At 49.8% G+C, this 19,686-nt stretch overlaps 1 protein-coding gene across 1 annotated transcript in view; it reads right to left on the bottom strand.

Moving 5' to 3' along the window:
* Window positions 1-19,686, bottom strand: part of EP300 (E1A binding protein p300) — a 507,140-nt gene that overhangs the window by 89,005 nt on the left and 398,449 nt on the right. Inside the window, 1 exon segment of the mRNA XM_030203013.1 lies at window positions 9,917-10,082. Coding sequence (XP_030058873.1) covers window positions 9,917-10,082 — 166 coding nt within the window.

Here is a 19,686-nt window from a genome sequence, read left to right as displayed (position 1 = left end):
TGGAATTTCCGCCTATCTTGTCTGGCATAGTTTGTGTCAGTAGAAGTATTGTCTAATGTTGGATTGAGGGTAAGATTAAAATCCCCTCCTATCAGTAGGGACCCTTCGATATTTCTCGTGAGTACCTTGTCTAGCTCTGCAAAGAAATCTCCTTGGTTTGTGTTGGGACCATATACATTTATCAAAGTATATACTCTGCCTGCCAGTGCAAAAACAATTAACAAATACCTCCCCCCCTTATCTTTAACCACCTTCTTGACCTCCCAGGGTTTAGACCCGTGGAATGCTATCAGCACTCCTTTACTTTTCGTGTTGTCAATACTAGAAGCAAAGTATATAGAAGGATATTGCTTATGTTTGCACAGATATTCATATCGGGCTTTAAGGTGAGTCTCCTGTACCAGACCTATATCTATTTTGAGCCTCTGCATCTCTCTAAACAGCAATTGCCGCTTCCTAGGCACATTTAGCCCTCGTGCATTGAGTAGCATACACTTAATGTCTCCCATTAGTACTTAATGTTTTAGGTGCCATTTTAAGCCCCTGTTTACACACTGGACATCATCCCTCTGCTTATGGTCATCTTGCTTCATACCAATTCCCTTCCCTCCCATCCCCTTCTCCCCCATATATAACCCTCCCCCCTCCCACATCAACCCCAATTTCTTACAGAACACCCCTGTATATACCAGTAAGTGTTTAAGTGTGAGGAAGGAACCGCTTTTCTGCTTCCCACGTATCCCTTAAGTAACACATATCTCAAACTGCCTTGCGTTCAAGGCTGGAGAGTTGCTTAACATGTGCAGTATCTGAAACCAACATTAACAATATTTGTGATAAAAGTAACAGTCTCACCACCTGAGTTTTAGTTAGTTCATGTAATCTGTGTAGTAGATCGTTGACGTTGTAGCCTTTTCTGGCCTTTTCCTACTCTCTGCCATTTTGGTGGGAGAGAGCGTTGGTTGATCTTTCTGTTCGGGCCGGCCTCTGTCCGGGCTTCTGGCTCCACAGCCTCCGGGCAAATCACTCGGGCCTCAGAAATTGATCTTACTTGGTGTTGTTTCCCATCTTTGTAAAAGACTAGTGCAAACGGATGTTTCCATCTGTATTGTATTTTAAGGTCTCTCAGGTGTCTGGTGAAGGGCTTCAGTTCTCCTCTGCGTCTGAGAGTAGCTGCTGCCAAGTCTTGATATATTTCAACGGCATATGAGTCCCACTTAAATTCCTGAGTCTGGCGCGCCATATTTAACACCTTTTCCTTTAACTTGTAGTTGGAGAAACAAGCAATAATGTCCTTAGGTGTATTATTGCGCCCAGTACCCAGCGCCCTGTGCACTCGGTCTAAATGCACCGATTCCGGCTCCATGACTTCTCCGCTTGCCGAAAGCAATTCACAAACTACTTTTTGGATTACTTGTTCACAATTTTGATAAGTAGGGGTTTCCGGGATGCCACGAAATCTTAGATTGCTGCGGCGGCCCCTATTTTCTAAGTCCTCAAGTTTGTCCAGTAGTTGTTGTTGCTCACCCTGCATCTCCGAAATTTGGTGATCCAGTGCTCCCAGCGTTTCGCTATGGACTTCTACCTGGGACTCTGTATCCTCAAGACGCAAGCCCAACTCCTGTATCTCTCCTCGTAAGTCAGTTCCCAGCGTCGCCACTTCGGCCCGTAGGGCTTTCAAGTCCGCGCTAATATCTTGCAGCCAGGTTTGTATATTTGGAGACTCTCCCCCATCTGATATCTTATCGTTCGGCTGTTCCACCTGTTGCTCTGAAAGTTTGGATTTTTCTCCGTTTACTGAGTCTCTCGGTTTCCGAACCTCCGCCATTTTGTTTTTAGCCGCTACCGCACCACCGGAGAAAGCAAATCGCGAGAGGTCCGCCGATTTTCGAGCTGCGCTCATATGGTGCTATTGCTCTGCTTTTTGGGCACTCCCCTAGCCGTTTTTTGACTCTCCAGCCCCGGTGAACTCCGGTTTATCGCTCGTTTTCTCCGTGGGATCGCGGGAGCTTCACTCTCAAGCGTCCATGCGGTCTGGTGACGTCACTTCCTCCAACTGTCTCCTTTTTGAAGGTAAAGGATGTCAGTACCTAGGGAAACCACTGTGAAATTTTCCCAGGACAGAAACTTGTTCAAATCCCTTAGGTCTAGAATTGGATGGAATCCTTTTGTTTTTGCCACCAGGAAATACTGGCGTACAACACCTGCTCTCCTTCTGGAACAGGTTTGACTGTGCTAGCTTCTACCTCCCTTGGTAATTATTTCCAGATGTAAAGTGTTTGACAGACACTCTTGGTTGACAATTTGAAGGACGTTTGAATGGATGGTCTATCCTAAACCGATGAATTTTAGAACACAATGGTCTGAAGGTTACAAGGGATCAACAGTTTGCAAAAACAAAACAAAACAAAAAAAATCCCAAAAAACAACTTAGTCTCCTTCTCATTGGAAGGTTGTCCGGCAAGAACACTAGTTATGTTCTCCTGCAGCCAGTCAAAACCCTGTCCTGGATTTTGGTTGAGAAGCATATTGTGTTTTTTGAGCTCTCAGCTGTCTGGTTAAGAGTGAGATCTGTTTCTGGTGAGGAGGATGGTACCTATGCTTGTGACATTGCACCCCACTCAAACTTCCTGGAGGAAGAGGAAACTGGGCCATGAAAGAGACAAGATTCTTGTAGTGTTCCTTAATGAGGGAAGTTGCCTCTCTATTACACCCTTGTCACCACTTTTCTGCCAGAATTGTTATACCCACAGTAGCCCACTCCACAAGTCACTTTACTGGCTCCCCGTCCGCTTCCACATTCAGTTTAAACTTCTCGTACTGACCTTTAAATGCATCCACTCTGCAGCCCCCCATTACCTCTCCACTATCATCTCTCCCTACATTCGTCCCCGTGAACTCCGCTCACTGGACAAATCTCTTGTCGTCCCCCTTCTCCTCCACTGCTAACTCCAGGCTTCGCTCCTTTTCTCTCGCGGCACCTTATGCCTGGAATAGAATTCCCGGACCTATACGTCTAGCTCCAACTCTACCTTTTTTCAAATCTGTGCTGAAAACCCACCTTTTCACTGCTGCTTTTTAGCTCCCATTACTTCCCTCACCTGTAACTATCTTGTCTGTCTGTATTATTTAGATTGTAAGCTCTTTTGAGAAGGGACTGTCTCTTTGTATCAGGTGTTCAGCGCTGTGTGCATCTGGTAGCGCTATACAAATACTAATAAGGTAAAATTATGTATAATCATACCTGATAATTTTCTTTCCATTAATCATAGCTGATCAATCCATAGACTGGTGGGTTGTGTCCATCTACCAGCAGGTGGAGATAGAGAGCAAACTTTTGCCTCCCTATATGTGGTCATGTGCTGCCGGAAACTCCTCAGTATGTCGATATCAAAGCTCCATCCGCAGGACTCAGCACTTAGAGAATTACACCCACGAAGGGACACTCTGCCCAGCTCACCACCGCCGAAACGGGGGAGGGGAATTAACCCAGCTCATCCCCACACAAGTGGGGGAGGGGAATCCGTCCAGCTCATCCCCGCGGAGCGGGGGAGGGACACCACACCCGCCGATGCGGGGGGATCTGGCTTATCCTGCAACCGCAACCGCGGGAGGAGCTGACTGACCCTAACACCGCCGAAGCGGGAAGGGTACAAAGCTGCCCTACAGCCGCACGAAGCGGGAGGGAGTGCCGGCAGAATTTATGTCTCAATCCAGCCCCGTAAAACGGAGGGGAGAGGAATGCAGCAGCTCACTGTAACACAAACTCGTCTCAACTCTTGAAGAATCCAAGTGAAAAAACTTGAACACGAAGTCTTTCTGAAGAAACTGAAGACTAAACTTGAACCTGAAATGCAACCAGAATAAAAACAGTACAGATATCTGGGAGGGGCTATGGATTGATCAGCTATGATTAATGGAAAGAAAATTATCAGGTATGATTATACATAATTTTACCTTCCATATCATCAAGCTGATCAATCCATAGACTGGTGGGATGTACCGAAGCAGTACTCACCCAGGGCGGGACATTGAAATCCCTGACCTCAACACTGAAGCTCCAAACCGGGCCTCCGCCCGTGCAGCCACAGTCAAACGGTAATGCTTGGAGAATGTATGAACCGAAGCCCAAGTTGCCGCCTTGCATATCTCTTCCAAGGAGACGGACCCGGCCTCTGCCATCGAGGTCGCCTGAGCTCTCGTGGAGTGAGCCTTCAGCTGGATAGGCGGCACCTTCCCTGCGGCCACATAAGCCGCTGCAATGGCTTCCTTGACCCATCTTGCCACTGTAGGCTTAGCAGCCTGCAGACCCTTACGAGGACCTGTAAACAGGACAAACAGATGATCCGATTTCCGGAAATCATTGGTCACTTCCAAGTATCTGATGATGACTCGTCTCACATCCAGATATTTAAGAGCAGAGTACTCCTCTGGGTAGTCCTCCCTCCGAAAGGAAGGGAGACAGAGCTGCTGATTCACATGGAAGCGAGAAACAATCTTGGGCAGGAAGGAAGGCACTGTGCGAATAGTCACTCCTGCTCAGTGAACTGCAGAAAAGGCTCTCGACAAGAGAGCGCCTGGAGCTCGGAAACTCTTCTGGCTGAAGTGATAGCCACCAAAAAGACTGCTTTCAACGTCAGGTCTTTCAGAGATGCCCTCGACAAGGGTTCAAAAGGCGGCTTCTGCAAGGCTCTTAACACCAGGTTGAGATTCCACGCAGGCACCACTGAGTGCAGAGGAGGGCGCAGGTGATTAACTCCCTTGAGAAAGCGCACCACATCTGGCTGCGAAGCCAGGGAAGCACCCTTCAGGCGGCCCCTGAAGCAAGCCAGAGCCGCTACCTGGACTTTAAGGGAACTGAGCGACAGGCCTTTCTCCAGACCTTCTTGCAGGAACGCCAACACTGAAGAAATTGGAGCAGTGAAGGGAGAAAGTGAGCCTGCTTCACACCACGCTGCAAAGATACGCCAAACCCTGGCGTAAGCAGTAGAAGTAGAGCGCTTCCTCGCTCTTAGCATAGTGGCAATGACCTTGTCTGAGAAGCCCTTCTTCCTCAGACGCTGCCGCTCAATAGCCAGGCCGTAAGACCAAAGGGGGAGGGATCCTCCATCACCACGGGACCCTGATGTAACAGGCCCTGCTCCACTGAGAGCCGCAGAGGATCGTCGACTGAGAGCCTGATCAAGTCCGCATACCAGGGACGTGTGGGCCAATCCGGACCCACCAGGATTACCCTGCCGGGATGCTTTGCCACCCGGTCTAGTACCCTGCCCAACATGGGCCAGGGCGGGAACACATAGAGAAGCTCTTGTGTCGGCCACTGTTGGAGAAGAGCATCTACTCCCAGGGATCGAGGGTCCCGTCCTCTGCTGAAAAAGCGCGGCACTTGGCAATTGGCCGATGACGCCAACAGATCTAGGCTCGGCTGGCCCCAGCGCTTCGTGATGTCCAAGAACGCCTGAGCAGATAGTTGCCACTCTCCGGGCTCCAAGGTATGGCGACTGAGAAAGTCCGCCTTGACATTCATGACTCCGGCAATGTGGGCCGCTGAAAGCTGCTCCAGGTTCGCTTCCGCCCACTGGCATAGACTCATAGCCTCCTTGGCTAGAGGGGCGCTCTTGGTACCTCCCTGGCGGTTGATATAAGCCACAGCCGTGGCATTGTCCGACAGGACCCGTACAGGCTTCAACACCAGTACCGGGATGAACTCCAAAAACACCAACCGAATGGCTCTGAGTTCCAGGAGGTTGATAGACCACTTGCCTCTGCAGGAGACCAGAGCCCCTGCGCTGTCCTTCCCAAGCATTGGGCTCCCCAGCCCATCAAAGAGGCGTCTGTCGTGACGACAATCCACTCCGGGGTCACCAGAGGCATTCCTGCAGACAACTTGACTGTCTGCGTCCACCAGCTCAGCGCCTTGCGCATTGCTGGGTCCAAGGGAAGGCGCACAGCATAATCCTCCGACATCGGAGTCCAGCGCAACAGCAGAGATAGCTGTAGTGGTCTCATATGAGCCCTGGCTCAGGGCACTACTTCCATCGTGGCCGTCATAGAGCCCAACAGCTGCACGTAGTCCGAAGCCCGAATAGGAGAGGCTACTAGGAACTAGTCCACCTGAGCCTGAAGCTTGACAATCCGATTGTCTGGCAGGAACACTCTGCCCACTTGGGTGTCGAATCGAACTCCCAGATACTCCAGGGACTGAGTCGGGCGCAGCTGGCTCTTCTTCCAGTTGATGATCCATCCTAGGGAGCTCAAAAGAGCAACTACCCGGTCCATAGCTTGCCGCACTCTGCATAAGAGGGGGCTCGGATCAACCAGTCGTCCAGATAAGGATGGACTTGTACTTCTTCCTTTAGCAGGAAGGCCGCTATGACCCCCATTACTTTGGAAAAGGTCCGCGGAGCAGTAGCCAACCCAAAAGGGAGGGCTCTGAACTGGAAGTGTCGTCTCAGGACTGTAAAACGCAGAAAGCGTTGGAGAGGAGGCCAGATGGGAATATGCAGGTACGCTTCCTAGATGCCCAAGGAAGCCAAGAACTCTCCTGCCTTCACTGCCGCTATAACAGAGCGGAGAGTCTCCACTTTCAAGGCCCGATTGACCCCTTTGAGGTCGAGGATAGGCCGGACAGAATCTCCTTTCTTTGGTACCACAAAGTAAATGGAGTAACGTCCCTTGCCAATCTGATTTTTTGGCACCGGAACGACCGCACCCAGGCGGATCAGGTTGTCCAAGGTCTGCTGCACTGCCACAGCTTTGACCGGAGACTTGCAGGGAGAGAGTACAAACCCGTCTCTTAAGGGTCGGCAGAACTCTAGCTTGTAGCCGTCTCTGATGACTTCCAGCACCCAAGCTTGTGAAGTTACTGTGGTCCGCTCACCCAGAAACGAGGACAGCCGTCCTCCAATCTGCACTGGGGCGTGGACCAAGGCCCCGTCACTGGGTACGAGACCCTGGGGGAGGACTGGAGGGAGCACCTCCGGGACGGCGGTCTCTGCGAAATGAATGCTGCTTGGGGGAGAAAAACCTCTTGAAGGAAGAGGGGGCAGAGGAGCCCGACCTGCCCGGGCGGTACCGACGGGCTTCCTGAAACCGTCCTCTGGAGGTACCGGGACGAGTACTAGCCCGAGCCCTGACCTCTGGTAACTTCTGCCCTTAGACGTGCCGAGATCGGTCACGATTTTGTCCAGCTCGACCCCAAACAGCAGCTTGCCTTTAAAAGGCAATCTAGCCAGGCGGGATTTAGAGGCGTGGTCAGCAGACCAATGTTTCAGCCAAAGCCACCGCCGCGCAGAGACTGTCTGAGCCATGCCTTTAGCTGAGGCTCTCAAGAGATCATACAGCAAGTCTGCCAAATAGGCTAGGCCCGATTCCAGGGCCGGCCAATCAACCCTCAAGGAATGATCCGAGGGGGAAGCCCGCTGCACCATAGTCAGGCACGCCCTGGCCACATAGGAACCGCAAACCGAGGCCTGCAAACTTAAAGCAGTTGCCTCAAAGGACGACCTTAAGGCCGCCTCCAATCTTCTGTCTTGGGCGTCCTTTAGGGCCGTGCCACCTTCCACCGGCAAAGCCGTTTTCTTAGTCACCGCAGTGATTAAAGAATCCACAGTAGGCCACAGATAGGCCTCACGTTCACTTTCAGGTAAAGGATAGAGGCGGGACATAGCCCTAGCCACCTTGAGGCTCGCTTTCGGGACATCCCATTGAGCCGAAATTAAGGTGTGCATGGCATCATGCACGTGGAAGGTTCTAGGCGGGCGCTTCGTCCCCAGCATAATGGCAGAGCCAACAGGGGCTGAGGGAGAGACGTCCTCCGGAGAGGAAATCTTCAAAATGCCCATGGCCTGCACTAACAGGTTGGGCAAATCCTCTGGGCTAAACGCGCTGCAGAGGGGTCATCCGCTCCATCCGAGCGGGAATCCGTCTCCTCCAAGGAATCCGCAAAGGACCGTTGGGAGACCTCAGACACGCTGCCCTCATCTACATCGGAGGAGACACAGTCCTCCAAGGCCTGGAAATCAACCCGAGGGCGTTTACCTCTGGGAACCTCAACCTCTTTATCAGAAGAGGGAGCAGGGGCAGCGTTGTGCATGAGGAAAGCCTGATGCAGCAGCAAAACAAACTCGGGGGAGAAACCCCCCAGACTGTGCACTTCCGCAGCCTGGGCAACAGCCCTAGACGCACCCTCAACCGGCGCTCGCAAGAGCGGGGGAGAAACATGCTGCGCATCCAAAATGGCGTCCGGCGCGACACTCCGCGAAGGAGCCGCGCGGGAAGAGCGGCGCTTACTTTAGCCGCTTTGTGCCCTCGCCCAAATTAAGGGCGTTCATGTCATTAATGTCTCCAACCTCAAGGGCGGCCCCGAAGAAGCCGTCCGAGCCGTGTGGCCGGCCAAGATGGCGGAGGCGAGGAGCGGGGGATGGGCGTTTATGGCGGGAAAAACCGCCACGCCGGAGGAAGGACCGGGACATTCATCGGTCACGAAACTGTCACCCAACAAGGGCGAATCAGGCTGTAAGACCCCCGCATCCCCTCTAGAAGCGCTCAAGCGATCCGGGGAGCGACCCTTTGCGCCCTCGCCCTCCGACACCATATGCCACGAGGAGAAGAATCGGGGAACCCCCTGCCCGCTATAAAAAGGTAAAAATTACCTGCTTGCCGCTCCGAGCTGTAACGAACTGGTGTCCCAGTGAGTAGCTGCAATGAACGTTTAAATAAACGTCGAAATAAACGCCTTTAAGGACGTTTAAAATTTTTTTTTTTTTTTTAAACGGAGCCAGCGGGAGGGGGGAGAAAAGGAGGGACCTGGCACCACCAGGTTTGCACTTGCTCAAAAGAGCCCTCAACCCCAGGCCTCAACAAAACCTAAGGATTAGGCTTGGAGGCCTAGCCAGAGCTGCTGCTGTGTGTGACCACCACCTGCTGAGATAGAGAACATACTGGGGAGTTTCCGGCAGCACATGACCACATATAGGGAGGCAAAAGTTTGCTCTCTATCTCCACCTGCTGGTAGATGGACACAACCCACCAGTCTATGGATTGATCAGCTTGATGATATGGAATAATAATATTACCAAAGAGATTTTCTCTGTGGCTAGGCACATTAGGTGGGTTTCTCTTGCACATCATATCTTAGAAGCCCGCAGCCATTAGGGCAATGGCAAGTTCTTGGTGCCATTCTGTAATCATAGGTTGCTCTGAGTATTTTTTCCACACTCCTCCTTGTCCACTAATGAAAAAAACTATGTAACTATTGTGAGGATGAGAGTCTACAAACTCCTCAAATCTTACATGTTTTACAGAGCAAAGGAGCTTTTCATACACTGACTCACCTCATCTTAAAAACAATCCTGCCTGTATTTTCATAATGCAGGTAAAGAGTGTTCCAAAGCACATGATAGAATGCTAAGAATCACCACTGATACAAACTGGGTGGTATTTATCGCATGCAGTTTAATATCATGAAACATCCACCGAAATACTACTAACATTTATTTATTCATTCAAAACTTGATATACCGCTTTAACTGACAGACAAGGCAAAGTGGTTAACAAATAATAAAAGTGTGAGAAAAGAACTACAAAATTTATAGTAAAGTGAACCATACAATCCAGAACACATGCAACTAGAACAATTACTCTGAAACCAAATGCTCTCACACTCCCTTTGCCTTTCCAATTAAAACTGTTGAACTGACAAAGAACCTCTGAAGTAGAAGTAGACATTCAACCTCAAGACAACACAAGAGAAAACAGCTTAGTTAAAACATTCAGTCCCTACCAAACTGTACACCCTAGTCCTATGGAAGCATGCCTTCTAACGCCTCAAGAGAGGATCCTATCTGCTAGTCCCTTTCTAATAAATAGTCACGTTATTTTCTTTGGCGTCACTAGTATAGTTCTGAACACTAACCTTGTAGTCATGTACAATCCTCTCTGACACAGATTTATCCAGCATCTTCTTGTACCACTCCTGCAGTCTCTTAGGCTTAGGTATCTTCTGGTCAACTGGGTGACAGTGGAAGATATAATCATCCCCTTCACTGGGTGGGCAGGCCCAGATATGACCTGTTGTGTACCTGAAAGAGAGGGGGGGGGGGGGGGAACAAAATGACTCCAGTATACAAAACCAATCCTTTGAGCAACAAAAACACCATTCAAGACTAGAACAACCTTGGTATTAAGGGAATTTTCACTTAAGAAACAGATTAGGTAAGTCAAGAGAATCGTGTGTAAAACTCAAAATTTATAAGCAAAGCATACGTTATTGACTGTAACCGACAAGTTCATCATGCTTATTACAAAGGGCTCATTAGCACTGCTATAAATCGTCCAAAAGATCTTTCTACTTTAGCTTTGTTAACTGTTCACCGTGAGGTTGTGCTGGCTTTCTGTCCTTTGGCAAATGACAGCAATTTCTCCTCCAAAATCTTGTCTTTATGTGCTACTTTATATACCAGCCATATCATCTTCCTTGCCTCCCTCTCCCCTCCACTGTCACCAACCTAAGTACCTACAACTTCCTCACATTACCTACCCTTTCAGCAAATATTCCTCCCCTATGACGTCGTCCACTTCTCAAATTGGTCAAAGCAAGTGGACTAAATTTAATTCCATCTCTCTGATCACCCTCTCAAAGAGTTTATCTTTACATAAGCTCACTACCTGTTTCATGAACCCAACCTCTTCAAACTGGGTGAAGCTTGCATCTGATGGCCTGTTACCCCTTTTGCTTTCAATCATCAATAATAATCTACATGCTGGTCTTACACCAGATGTGTGGCGATTTGCCCTATACTGAAAGGTTCCAGCCTAGACCCTACTAACTACTACCGCCCTATGTCTAATCTTAGTTTTGTATCTAAACTCACAGAGAAGGTGGCTTCTAACGAATTAATCCAGCATATTGAATCTTCCCATGTTCTACACCCTTGTCAGTCAGGTTACAAGCATGGGCATAGAAAATCATCATTTCCTTTATTAATGACTTAAAGCACACCTTTTGATCCCATTACCATTCACTTTTATTGCAAGAACTCATTGATATTGGCATCTCTGATACAGTAAAAGTACAATTGCTTAGTAGGATTTAAACCAGTGAAGCACAATGAAGATACATACCTGTAGCAGGTATTCTCTGAGGACAGCAGGCTGATTGTTCTCACGACTGGGTGACGTCCACGGCCGCCCCGATGATCGGAATTCTTCCTAGCAACAAAAGTTTGCTAGAGCCATCGAGCGCGCACAGGCGCACACACCATGCATGCACAGCCATCAGCTTCCCGCCCGTCACGCGAGAGTCCCGTAGTTCGATAACAAGCAAAGAAGGAAAAACAACTCCAAAGGGGAGGCGGGCGGGTATGTGAGAACAATCAGCCTGCTGTACTCGGAGAATACCTGCTACATGTATGTATCTTCATTTTCTCCGAGGTAAAGCAGGCTGCTTGTTCTCATGACTGGGGTATCCCTAGCCCCCAGGCTCACTCAAAACAACAAAGAAAGATCAATTGGGCCTTGCAACGGCGAGGACATAAGGATTGACCTACGAAGAAAACATCTAACTGAGAGTGCAGCCTGGAACAGAACAAAAATGGGCCTAGGAGGGTGGAGTTGGATTCTAAACCCCAAACAGATTCTGCAGCACCGACTGACCAAACCGACTGTTGCATTGGGAATCCTGCTGAAGGCAGTAGTGAGATGTGAACGTGTGGACTGAAGACCATGTCGCAGCCTTGCAAATCTCTTCTATAGTGTCTGACTTCAAGTGGGCCACTGACGCCGCCATGGCTCTAAAACTATGAGCCGTGACATGATCCTCAAGAGTCAGACCAGCTTGGGCATAAGTGAAGAAAATGCAATCTACTAGCCAATTGGAAATGGTGCATTTTCCGACAGCAACTCCCCTTCTGTTGGGGTCGAAAGAAACAAACATTTGGGCGGACTGTCTAAAGGGGCTTGTCCGCTCCACATAGAAGGCCAATGCTCTCTTGCAGTCCAATGTATGCAACTGACGTTCAGCAAGGCGGGTATGAGGACGGGGAAAAAATTTTGGCAAGACAATTGACTGGTTCAGATGGAACTCCGACATTACCTTCGGCAGGAACTTAGGGTGAGTGCGGAGGACTACTCTGTTATGATGAAATTTAGTATAGGGAGCATGGGCTACCAAGGCTTGAAGCTCACTGACTCTATGAGGTGAAGTAACAGCCACCAAGAAAATGACCTTCCAGGTCAAATACTTCAGATGGCAGGAATTCAGTGGCTTAAAAGGAGGCTTCATCAGCTGGGAGAGAACAACTTTGAGATCCCATGATACTGGCGGAGGTTTGACAGGGGGCTTTGACAAAAGCAAACCTCTCATGAAGCGAATAACTAAAGGCTGTCCAGAGATAGGCTTACCCTCTACACGTTGATGATAAGCACTAATTGCACTAAGGTGAACTCTTACGGAGTTGGTCTTGAAACCAGACTCTCATAAGTGTAGAAGGTATTCAAGCAGGGTCTGTGTAGGACAACAGCGAGGATCTAGGGCCTTGCTGTCACACCAGACGGCAAACCTCCTCCATTTGAAAGAGTAACTCTTTTAGTGGAATCGTTCCTGGAAGCAAGCAAGATTCGGGAGACACCCTCAGAAAAACCCAAAGAGGCAACTTCTAAGCTTTCAACATCCAGGTCGTGTGAGCCAGAGACTGGCGGTTGGTATGCAGAAGCGCCCCCTCGTTCTGAGTAATGAGGGTTGGAAAACACTCCAATCTCCACGGTTCTTCGGAGGACAACTCCAGAAGAAGAGAGAACCACATCTGACGCGGCCAAAAAGGAGCTATCAAGCAGTCTTGCTTGAGTTTCAACAAAGTCTTCCCCACCAAAGGTATGGGAGGATATGCATACAGGAGACCCTTCCCCCAATGAAGGAGAAAAGCATCTGACGCTAGTCTGTCGTGGGCCTGAAGTCTGGAACAGAACTGAGGGACCTTCTGATTGGTCTGAGTGGCAAAAGATCCAGCGAGGGGGTGCCCCACGCTCGGAAGATCTTGCGAACCACGCCCGAGTTCAGCGACCACTCGTGAGGTTGCATTATCCTGCTTAACCTGTCGGCCACACTGTTTACGCCTGCCAGATACGTGGCTTGGAGAAGCATGCCATGAGTGCGAGCCCATAGCCACATCTGGACGGCTTCACGACACAGGGGGCGAGATCCAGTGCCCCCCTGCTTGTTGATGTAGTACATGGCAACCTGATTGTCCGTATGAATTTGAATAATTTGATTGGACAGCCGATCTCTGAAAGCCTTTAGAGCGTTCCAGATTGCTCGCAACTCCAGGAGATTGATCTCAAGACCTGATTCCTGGAGGGACCAAGCTCCTTGAGTGTGAAGCCATTCTACATGGGCTCCCCACCCCAGGAGAGATGCATCCGTTTGTCAGCACTTTTTATGGTTGAGGAATTTGGAAGGGACGTCCCAAGGTCAAATTGAAGAGAACTGTCCACCAGTGAAGGGAATTGTGAAAATCGGTGGAGAGCTGGATTGCATCCTCTAGATCCCCTGCAGCCTGAAGCCACTGGGAAGCTAGGGTCCATTGAGCTGATCGCATGTGAAGACGGGCCATGGGAGTCACATGGACTGTGGAGGCCATATGGCCTAGCAGTCTCAACATCTGCCGAGCTGTGATCTGCTGAGATGCTCTGGCCAAGGAAACAAGAGACAGAAGGTTGTCCACCCTCGCCTCTGGAAGATAGGTATGAGCCATCTGTGAATCCAGCAGAGCTCCGATGAATTCTAGTTTCTGAACTGGAAGAAGATGGGACTTTGGGTAATTTATGGCAAACCCCAGTAGCTCCAGGAGTTGAATAGTCATCTGCATGGACTGTAGAGCTCCTGCCTCTGAAGTGTTCTTCACCAGGCAATCGTCAAGATAAAGGAACACATGCACTCCCAGTCTGAATAGCGATGCTGCAACTACCGCCAGGCATTTGGTAAACACCCTGGGCGCAGATGCGAGACCAAAGGGCAGCACACAATACTGAAAGTGCTGCATTCCCAGACGGAATTGAAGATACTGCCTGTGAGCTGGCAGTATCGGGATGTGTGTATAAGCAACCTTTCAGAGAGCATAGCCAGTTGTTTTTCTGAATCACTGGAAGAAGGGTGCCCAGGGAAACCTTCCTGAACGTCTCTCGGACCAGGTACTTGTTCAGGCCCCTTAGGTCTAGGATGGGACGCATTCCAAATGTTTTCTTTTGCACAAGGAAGTACCTGGAATAGAATCCCAGCCCTTCTTGCCCCGGTGGAACGGGCTCGACCGCATTGGCGCTGAGAAGGGCTGAGAGTTCCTCTGCAACTACCTGCCTGTGCTGGAAGCTGAAATGACTGAGCTCCCGGTGGGCAATTTGGAGGGTTGGAGATCAAATTGCGGGAGTATCCGAGCCGGACTATTTGGAGAACCCATCGATCGGAGGTTAAGAGAGGCCACCTTTGGTGAAAAAATTTTAACCTCCTTCCGACCGGTAGATCGTCCGGCACGGACACTTTTATAGCGGCTACGCTCAACTGGAGCCAGTCAAAACCCCGCCCCTTGCTTTTGCTGGGGAGCTACAGGGGCCTGCCTAGGTGCATGTTGTTCATGTGAACGAGCGCGCTGGGGCTGAGCCTGAGAAGGCTGTCAGGAAAGCGTATTGTACCTACGCTTATAGTAAGCATAGGGAGCAGTCCTCCTTCCACGGAAAAAACGTCTACCTGATGAGGTAGATGCTGAAGGCGCCTGGTGGGAGTTTGTCGATCGCGTTCTCACGCTGGTGGAGCTGCTTTACCACCTGCTCGACTCTCTCGCCAAAAATACTATCCCCCCCGGCAAGGGACATCCGCAAGCTGCTGCTGAACACGATTATCCAGGTCAGACGTACGCAAACCCTGAGAGTCTGCGCATCACTATACCTTCAGCAGCGGATCTAGATGCAGCATCAAAAGAGTCGTAAGCACCCCTGGAAAGGAATTTACGACACGCCTTCAGCTGCCTGACCACCTCCTGAAAAGGCCTGGCCTGCTCCGAAGGGAGCTTATCGACCAAATCCACCTGTTGCTTCACATTGTTCCATTAGTGGATGCTCGTGTAGAGCTGGTAAGACTGAATTTTGGACACAAGCATAGAGAACTGGTAGGCCTTCCTCCCAAAAGAGTCCAGAGTTCTAGGTTCTCGTCCCAGGGGCGCTGAGGCAAAATCTCTAGAACTTTTGGCTCTCTGAGAGCAGAATCCACAACCATAGAGTTGTGAGGTAACTGCGACGTCATCAACTCAGGCTCCCCGTGGATTCGATACTGGGACTCAACCTTCTTGGGGATGGTGGGATTACAGAGTGGTTTCGTCCAGCACTTCAGCAATGTCTGCTTAAGGACACTATGCAGAGGAACAGTGGACGACTCAGGTGGTGAAGGATAGTCAAGGACCTCGAACATCTCGGCCCTGGGCTCATCCTCAGACAATACTGGGAAGGGAATAGCCACAGACATTTCCCGCAGAAAGGAGGAGAAAGAAAGACTCTCCGGGGGAGAAAGCTTTCTTTCAGGTGAAGGAGTGGGATCAGAAGGAAGACCACAAGACTCCTCAGAAGAGAAATATCTGGGATCCTCCTCTTCTCCCCACGAGGCATCCTCCTCAGTGTTGGACAAGAGTTCGCGAACTGCAGTCCGAAACTAGGCCAGTCTCGACTCTGAGGAACCACGTCCTCGATGACGACATCAAGAAGTTGACTCCCGTGCCGGCGGGGATGAAGCTCCCTCCAGTGATGTCGACAGGGAGTTGACCTGGGTGTCAGCCGAGGCCGATGCCGCAAGCGGCACCGGGGACCTCACCACAGGCAAAGAGCCAGTTGCCGCTTCCATCGACAGTACCGAGGGCGCAAGCACCCCCCGGTACCGTAACAGATTGACGCAGCAGCCCCTCCAGGAGACCTGGAAGAATGGCTCGGAGGCGCTCGTCCAGAGTGTCTGCCGGTAAAGGCTGTGGGGCCGGTGCAGGAGCCGGAGGCAGAACCTGTGCAGAGCAGGAAGGCGGTACCGGACTGTCCGAAGACAGACACCTCTTGGATGGAGGGTGAGCGGTCCTCCCAGCGTTCACGCTTCTCGGGTGCTGAGTCCATTGACGCCCCAGAGCTCCTGGTACTGTGTGGAAGGAGACCGATGCTTTTTAGCCTTCGCTCGATGTACGGCATCGATCCTCCTCAGTACCGACGAGGAGGACGTGGAATCCACACGATTCCTCAGGGTCGGGTCCGAAAGTGGTCGGTTCCGATGGGCCTGCACAGCAGGAGCCTTCGAGACAGGCGGAGACCCACTCGATGGCTCACTGCTCCCAGCGTGTGGTGGTCTCCAGACAGCTATTACCTGCTCTCCCGATGTCGATGCCATCTCCGGTGCTGATGTCGACGCCGCTGACCTCGGTACCGCTGTCGACGCCAAAGTGCTGGGCAAAGCTCCAAACAGACGTTCCCGCTGAGCTGTTCTCGACGCCTGTGTCCACTTTTTTAGGCTAAAACACAACTTACACGTGTCTGGGCGATGGTCTGGCCCAAGGCACTGGATCCACCAAGGATGGGGATCGGTATCTGAGATTGCCTGGCTGCACCGACAGAAAAATAGTGGCGGCGAAGTCAAAGTTCTCGATGGTGCCAAGCAAAAAGGGCACAAAAGGGAGAAACGCGGACGCGCGAAACAAAACTCAACAGAGCACAAAAAGAAATAGAGAGAAAAAACTCGCGAACACGAAGGCTTTCTCTCAGGGGCACAGAGATAGACGGAAAACAACCGCTCCCTACCACGGAAAGAGAAAATCTACGGACTCTCGCGTGACAGGCGGGAAGCTGATGGCCGCGCGTGCTCGAAGGCTCTAGTAAACTTTTGTTGCTAGGAAGATTTGCGATCATCGCGCCTGCTGTGGACGTCACCCAGTCATGAGAACAAGCAGCCTGCCTGTCCTCGGAGAATGTAAGATTATCCACTTCTGTTTCACTATCATATGCACTTTTCTTCAGAGTCCCCCCATTCACTCTGTAATATTTTCCTCAGCCCTCTGGCATTACTCATTCAAGAACATTCTTATTCCTTATTTTTATGCAGATATTTTACTTCTCATCACAAGATCCAGACCACCACAACTACTTCCCTACAACCTTGCCCTATGCCATCTCTGAATGGTTTCCCTCCCACCCCCACACACACTTGTTTAAACCCAGTCAAGACATTTGAATCCTGGATAACTCGTCATCTGTTACGCCTTGATCTTACACCTACAATTCAGGGTTTAGCTACAGAACTCACTGATTCCTTCTGTTACCTGGGAGTTCATATTGATTACCAACTCTTTCCACATTCAAATTTTCCATTTTTCCAAATCTTGTTTTCAGGCTTTAAAGATCATTTGTTCTATTCAAGACAACAGATACTGTCTGTGCCTCATTACTTTATGCTTTAATAGCACCCCATCTAGACTACTGTAACATCAGCTACATTGGTGTTACTTCCACCCAATTAAGGAGATTGCAAATGATCCAGAATACAGCACTCATCTTCTATCTTGCACAACACGTTTTGATAAGGTCATTCCACTCCTTATTTATAACCACTGGCTTCCACAGTAAACGTCAGAGTTCAACGTAAAATATTAACTTTGACTGGCTCTTCATATAGATTCACCACATTATTTAGCATCTGTCATCTCACCATACCCCCGTCAGAAACCCTGCGATCGGCCTCAGCAAACTGTCTTTCTATCTCCTTGAGTTTATTGTGTGCAATTTGCTTCCACTAGGAAAATTGCCTTTTTTTTTTGTCCCCTTGTTTATGGAACGTGCTGCCACCTGACATCCATTCTGAAATGGCATTTCCCACATGTAAAGCAGCATTGAAAACAGTAAACGCACCTTTCCAATCTTGCATTTCCTGGAGTATATCCTTGAAATGGCAGCACTAGTGGGGCTCGCTAGCACCCTTCAAAATCCCCTTTCTTCTCTCTCCCCTATCTAAATAACTGTTATCTTCTCCTAACATCTCTGCTCTCTTACCTATAAAAATTGTAGTTATTTTCATTTTATTGTCTAGTCTGTAAACCACTCTGCTGATTAGTTGAAGGGTGGTATAGTAAGAAATAAAGTATAAGTTCCACTTAGAGCAGCCTGGATGAGGCTTGATTTATGTTTAAAAGCAAAAATTTTTATTGAAAACAGATAAAACATACCAACATGGTAATTTTCATTTTTGCGTTAACTTACCAGTAATAACACAGTCCCTAATACAGAGAATAAAACCTCATCCCCCCATTACCACCCACTCACCCCTACCCCTCCCCTTGTCCCCACTCTCCCCTACCTCTCCCCTTTTGCCCCATTCCAATTAGTGCAACCATAATCAGCATCAGGCCTGTACTTTGATGACCTTCTGAGCGAAGATCAAGAGCGTGCTGTTCACCGCCGCTGCCTTGATTTCTCTCCTCACATGCTATTCTTGACCCATTACAATCTGGTTTTCGCCCTCTCCACTCAACCGAAACTGCGCTTACTAAAGTCTCCAATGACCTATTACTGGCTAAATCCAGAGGTCAATATTCCATCCTCATTCTTCTTGATCTTTCCGCTGCTTTGACACTGTCGATCACAGCATACTTCTCGATACCCTGTCCTCACTTGGATTCCAGGGCTCTGTCCTTTCCTGGTTCTCTTCCTACCTCTCCCTCCGCACCTTTAGTGTTCACTCTGGTGGATCCTCTTCTACTTCTATCCCTCTGCCTGTCGGCGTACCTCAGGGTTCTGTTCTTGGTCCCCTCCTCTTTTCTATCTACACTTCTTCCCTTGGTTCATTAATCTCATCCCATGGCTTTTCCTACCATCTCTATGCTGATGATTCCCAAATCTACCTTTCTACCCCTGATATCTCACCTTGCATCCAAACCAAAGTTTCAGCGTGCTTGTCTGACATTGCTGCCTGGATGTCTCAACGCCACCTGAAATTAAATATGACCAAAACCGAGCTTCTCATTTTCCCCCCCAACCCACCTCCCCGTTCCCCCCGTTTTCTATTTCTGTTGATGGCTCTCACATTCTCCCTGTCTCCTCAGCTCGAAACCTTGGGGTCATCTTTGACTCTTCTCTCTCCTTCTCTGCTCATATCCAGCAGACCGCCAAGACCTGTCGTTTCTTTCTTTACAACATCCGTAAAATCTGCCCCTTTCTTTCCGAGCACTCTACCAAAACCCTCATCCACACCCTTGTCACCTCTCGTTTAGACTACTGCAATCTGCTTCTTGCTGGCCTCCCACTTAGTCACCTCTCCCCTCTCCAGTCGGTTCAAAACTCTGCTGCCCGTCTCATCTTCCGCCAGGGTCGCTTTACTCATACTACCCCTTCTCCTCAAGACCCTTCACTGGCTCCCTATCCGTTTTCGCATCCTGTTCAAACTTCTTCTACTAACCTATAAATGTATTCACTCTGCTGCTCCCCAGTATCTCTCCACACTCGTCCTTCCCTACACCCCTTCCCGTGCACTCCGCTCCATGGATAAATCCTTCTTATCTGTTCCCTTCTCCACTACTGCCAACTCCAGACTTCGCGCCTTCTGTCTCGCTGCACCCTACGCCTGGAATAACTTCCTGAGCCCCTACGTCTTGCCCCATCCTTGGCCACCTTTAAATCTAGACT

This window comes from Microcaecilia unicolor, chromosome 1 (genome assembly GCF_901765095.1).
Source record: "Microcaecilia unicolor chromosome 1, aMicUni1.1, whole genome shotgun sequence".
Lineage (NCBI taxonomy): Eukaryota > Metazoa > Chordata > Amphibia > Gymnophiona > Siphonopidae > Microcaecilia > Microcaecilia unicolor.
This window is presented reverse-complemented; position numbering and strand designations above follow the sequence as displayed.